Source organism: Ylistrum balloti, unplaced genomic scaffold (assembly GCF_031769215.1).
Source record: "Ylistrum balloti isolate Yb309-2 unplaced genomic scaffold, AGI_CSIRO_Ybal_v1 Utg369830, whole genome shotgun sequence".
In the NCBI taxonomy this organism is placed as follows: domain Eukaryota; kingdom Metazoa; phylum Mollusca; class Bivalvia; order Pectinida; family Pectinidae; genus Ylistrum; species Ylistrum balloti.
The window spans coordinates 134,766-140,765 of record NW_026781993.1 but is presented as its reverse complement, the minus strand read 5'-3'; the positions used below and the strand labels follow the sequence as shown (position 1 = coordinate 140,765).

The window sequence follows — 6,000 nt, the reverse complement described above, 5'->3', positions numbered from 1 at the left end:
GTCTGATACTTTAAACAACGGCAATCCTAATCACTTGTGGAATAAATTGTGATTAGCATTTTTCAAATTCTTGATTCCTTGTTTATTAGGTGTGAAATTTTGTAAAGGTATATTTTAGAATATTCTGATCTCCCAGAATATTTTTATACTTTGTTTCACTCCATCAGTGGAACGATATGTTTGAAAGCCGACGAGAAAGATTTCAGAAGGAAAAAAATTAGTTTGACTGAACTATCAGTATTACAATTTTCAAGTATCAGGTTTAAATCTTCAATGACTTAAAAAATTCACGCATGTCATTATTTACAGTAGCCATTGAATGAGAAATATGTATTATGACATTTAAAAGTAATCTCATTGGACGGTTCTATATTAATAACAAGACATTCTCGGCATAATTAACACCATAAATTCAGACATGTCACTTCCGGCGAACGCCACTTCCGGTTTACTGACAATTCGTTATTGAATCTTGCATCCATTATTCCGGGTTTATAATTAATGACTCGATTAATCGGTCATTACAGACAAAGGCATAGTCGCTTATGGGTAAAACATGAGACATGATTAATGTTCCAGGCCAAAGGTGAATGATGTTTTAAAATGCATTAGACTTTGCTGTTTGCCTTTGAGCAGCCTTTTAAATTAGTTTGACCACGTTTTTTGTTGTAGAAATTGGTTTTAGTCGATGTTGGTAGACGTTTTATTCTGATCACAGTCATTGATAACTTTATAATGAATGAGATGTAAACATCATCCATCATGAATCCAGAAATGAAATATTGGAGATCGCATCGGATTCTTTCACCATGCCTTTTTCAAGTCTTGTGATTCGTTGCTTCAATTTTTGCTGAGTGGAATTAAAATCGGCAAGAAGTCTGGCAAACCTTGTTTGTAAAGTATCCAGACTTGAGTCTATCCTGTCAAGCTTTTGTTCCGTCGTTTCTTGCTGTGCTTCGACTTTTTTCATGAGTTCCTCGTCTAAGAGATTGTCTTTCCTAAGGATTTTCTTACCCTTATCGATTAAAATCTTCTTTGCATCTGGATACTGAGTAAGAACCTCCCATAAGTCATCTTTAGATAGACAGAACAGATCACTGTATCCTGTACTCTTGATGTTTGCTGTCCGACGATTACCGTTTTTATTGCCTGCTATATTCAATATGCTTATTTCACCAAAAACGCTACCTTCTCTCAATGTAGCAAATATAGTCTTTCCGTCGTCGGAAACAACACCCAATTGTCCGCGTTTGACTATATACATTTCCTTGCCAATGTCTCCTTTCCTGCAAATATAATCACTTGGACTAAACACTTGTAGTTTGAGCTTTAGTACTAGCTCCACAAGTAGACCAGGTTCACAATCCTGAAACAAAGCTACGCGCTTTAACGTATCTAAATGCACATGAATGGCTATCTCTGCCTTTAACTTATCCGGGAGAGATGCTAGTACCTCCTCTTCATTTAATGATTTCTTATTTGTCCACAAATAATCGAACCATTTGATTACTCTTTGCTCGAGCTCTTTCGATACTTTTCGGAACTCCATGTATTGTTTGACTCCATCCATTTTTCCTTGGAATTCCGCACGTGCTGCGTTCATGTTTGTAATCATGCTTCCGACATTACCGACAATGGTAGCAAAAATGAGAACACCAATTAGGAAATCGACGACCACAAATAAATATTCCTCGTCCTTTTCAGGGACTGGGGTTTCTCCAATCGTTGTTAGTGTTAATGTTGACCAGTAAAAACTGTAAATATACTTCCGGGTCAAAGGTTGAAACTTTGGATCGGAAACATTTGGATATACCCATAAATCTGAACCGAATCCTATCGAGTTGCTGATGGCAAAATATATACAGGCATTCCAGTGAATAATGATCAGAATGTAAAGCACCAAATTCATGATCCTGATCATGTTTGTAAAACTAGTCCGTGTAGCCGTTCTGTCAAAGAACTCAAGTAACCGATTGAATCTGATTATTCGATTGAACCGAAGTTCCGGTTTGTCAAGACCTATGAGAAGATAAAAGAGGTCGGTCGGCAATATGCTAAGAACATCTGTTTTAAACATCGTCGAAGACGTGTAGTGCTTCCGTAGCTTTGTCGCATCTCGTACTAGGAGACCTTCCTCAAGGTAACCTGCAAAGACAATGGAAAAATAACTTCTAGTAGGGAAACTGATATTGGGATCTTCACCAAAGTGTTTGGAAAAAAAGGGTATGCTTAATTCTGATTGGCACTTTGAGAAAAAAAAACCCAAAACAAACAAAGAAATGAATTACTTAAGTTTACTTCCTTTTTGCACGGGATGGAGTATATTTTGTACATGGCTGTATGCTGACTATCAATCTACTATGATTAGCTTTTGTATATAAGGAATTATTGTCGCCTCTGCTTGATAGCCGACACTGATATATACAAATGTAATTCTCAACATTTTAGACATTCTATACCATAAACAGCGCCAGACATTGTGTCTCTTAGGAAATAACATTGACATTCAGAAAGAATTGGATGGTATTCATACCATGTGCCGACGTCAAAGTGTAAGATTACGGTTTATGGAGAAAAAAAACATTATTACTTGTCTCTTACATCTGTTACATACATTCTGCAGTGTTAGCTTCGTCCTAAAGATAAAAGTTTGCCTTTACATCTGTTACATACATCCTACTCTGTTAGCTTCGTCCTAAAGATAAAGGTTGGTCCCTTACATCTGTTACATACATCCTACTCTGTTAGCTTTGTCCTATAGATAAAGGTTTGTCTCCTACATCTGTTACATACATCCTACTCTGTTAGCTTCGTCCTAAAGATAAAGGTTTGTCTCTTACATCTGTTACATACATCCTACTCTGTTAGCTTCGTCCTAAAGATAAAGGTTGGTCCCTTACATCTGTTACATACATCCTACTCTGTTAGCTTCGTCCTAAAGATAAAGGTTGGTCCCTTACATCTATTACATCCTACTCAGTAAGCTTCGTCCTAAATATAAAGGTTGGTCCCTTACATCTGTTACATACATCCTGCAGTGTTAGAGCTTCGTCCTAAATATAAAGGTTGGTCCCTTACATCTGTTACATACATCCTGCAGTGTTAGAGCTTCGTCCTAAATATAAAGGTTGGTCCCTTACATCTGTTACATACATCCTGCAGTGTTAGCTTTGTCCTAAATATAAAGGTTGGTCCCTTACATCTGTTACATACATCCTGCAGTGTTAGCTTCGTCCTAAAGATAAAGGTTGGTCCCTTACATCTGTTACATACATTCTGCAGTGTTTGCTTTGTCCTAAATATAAAGGTTGGTCCCTTACATCTTTTACATACATCCTGCAGTGTTAGAGCTTCGTCCTAAATATAAAGGTTGGTCCCTTACATCTGTTACATACATCCTGCAGTGTTAGAGCTTCGTCCTAAATATAAAGGTTGGTCCCTTACATCTGTTACATACATCCTGCAGTGTTAGAGCTTCGTCCTAAATATAAAGGTTGGTCCCTTACATCTGTTACATACATCCTGCAGTGTTAGAGCTTCGTCCTAAATATAAAGGTTGGTCCCTTACATCTGTTACATACATCCTACTCTGTTAGCTTCGTCCTAAAGATAAAGGTTGGTCCCTTACATCTGTTACATACATCCTACTCTGTTAGCTTTGTCCTAAAGATAAAGGTTTGTCTCTTACATCTGTTACATACATCCTGCAGTGTTAGAGCTTCGTCCTAAAGATAAAGGTTTGTCTCTTATACCGGATTGATGTAAGTTGCAACTTTCGGTGTTCCAGAGAGAAAAAACAATATCTGTCCGTCCGTCTTTCCCGCGTATAAGATGTTGTTCCTTATTCCCAATCTAACCTAAGATTGAGGCGATAAATGAACAGGCTTACAGGAAAGAAAAATGAAATATTTAACCTCACTGAGAGAGAAAGGAAATACTAACAAGTGGGAAAACGATTAAGTTTTTAAACAGTCGTAAAGCCTCGTGGCATGCCTTGTTGCAGAAGGTTTGTGTTCGACAATATGTACTTTTTGGACTTACCTGTTCTGAAGGAAATTCCCATGTCTATTAGATATAAGGTATCACTGAGGTAGTCAAGGGCAAGCCAGAGAGGCATGTAACCTCTCTGTAACTCCCAAAACACCGACCGTGGGATGATAAAGACGACATTGTAGAGAACAGATATGGAGATGACAAAGAGCCATCTATAGTAGAACCTCTGGGACGGATCCACCACAAATCCCTTCCAGTACCTTAAACAAAAATGTAACAATAATATTTATTTACATTTGCATAACAATACTGCTAAATCAATCAACCAGAAAGAAATGCAGTTTATACTACCATAAATGTTATATGTTACAGTTTATTGTTGTATCCATCAGTGTAAACAAATACACATGATGTACGAAAGAAAGAAAAATAAGATTTTTTCTTTGTTGATATTTTAGCCTCGTTTCGAGTTCATCCATGTGCTTCTATATTCTCTTATTCTTTTAAAACATTGACTATACAATCGTGTACAGTGTACAGCTGATTTTCTTATTGGACATCTAGATCTCCACTGTATAGGTCATTGCACTAATTAACTGTCCTAGAAAGACTAAACAGCTCTATTATCCATCTGGTTTCCTTAACCGATAGTCGCTATATCACTTGTATGTTTTTGTTCAAACTCTAAAGATTTTTTGCCGGTGTGTTTAAACATATTGGGTTAGAATTTACGATATTGTTGGCACTATTCAATTCAGTGACAATCTCCAAAGTCCCTTACATGCTCATTGTTTAATGACATTGTTTATCAAGTGTTGAATTCCGTTGTAAATGATAGAAATAATGAGAACTTTAAGTAAAACCAAAATGTGTCCCTTTTATATGAAAGTGTATACAGTTTGGTATTACTGAATTTCAATTTTTGACGTTATCGGTAAAGCATGTCAATTTGTATATAAATGTTTCTGAAATAATAAAAAGGAGAAAAGGAAGTGTAGGGCCATGTCTTATCCAGCCCACGCTTTGTTGTTTTCATTTCTTTGTTATTTACCAAGAATCGTTTGATATGATGCTGAGGCTTGCACAAAGAATGACATGACCTTGACCTAGATATCTTGGTTTAGTAGACAAGGATTTGTCTCAGGCGTTAATAAATCAGGAAGACTTGGACCTGATTCAATAAAACAACTCAATCGACACGGAATCCTCATGTCTGCTCCTTATATCAACATCCAACTAGTGCCATATTAAATTCCTCTTTCTCCTTATAGATTGTTTAGGAAATACAGGAAAAAGTAATTTGGTGAAATAAAATGCAGGAAAAGAGACAACGGAAGGCACGATGAGCTTTGAAACATTATATGCCATTTCTATTCTAAAAGACAATGGCGCATGACTTAAAGTATACATTAAGGATTTTGCAAGGAAATGTTGACGTCATTTTAGTGAAATGATATACCAGAGCGTCTGTGTCAATAACATTAAACATCTAAACATGAACATGAATGCGATTAGAGAAAAAAAAAACACCAGTTAGCTTTTCCGTGAGGAGACGCCTTTGAAGTTTGACAGAGGTTGATTTATCTAAACATTGAAATTCTTTTCAATTTGCATTCATAAGATATGAATGACATCAGGATTAAAGCGAATTGAGTGCTTCTTGTTGAATTTGCTGGTACCAAGTTGACATTCATATTCACATGTATGCCAGAAGAAGGCAATTCCATGTCAATTTTATCATTTTCAGTTTACATCTTGGACTTGAGAAAGAAAACGTCAATTTGTTAACATTGTTCCTGCGTTGTTTGCGATTCATACGCTGGTGACAGATATCTGGCTTTGATAAAGTTACATGGTAGCCATGTCATTCAATGGTGAATATATTAACATGTACAGAATATGTGGAAAATTTTCATTAGAAGCTCACCTCCATTAATTACATACCATTATATTGTTAATGATTTGATACAGTATATATATATAAGTCGTTAAGTTCAGAATTGTGAA

General features: G+C 36.2%; 1 protein-coding gene across 1 annotated transcript in view; it reads right to left on the bottom strand.

Moving 5' to 3' along the window:
• Positions 1 to 760: 760 nt before the first annotated feature.
• Positions 761 to 6,000, bottom strand: part of LOC132545180 (cyclic nucleotide-gated cation channel alpha-3-like) — a 43,026-nt gene continuing 37,786 nt past the window's right edge. Inside the window, exons 3-4 of the mRNA XM_060208857.1 lie at positions 4,042 to 4,253; positions 761 to 2,145 (exon numbers count right to left, since the gene is read on the bottom strand). Of these exons, the coding sequence (XP_060064840.1) occupies positions 761 to 2,145; positions 4,042 to 4,253 (1,597 nt within the window). The remainder of the gene's footprint in view (positions 2,146 to 4,041; positions 4,254 to 6,000) is intronic.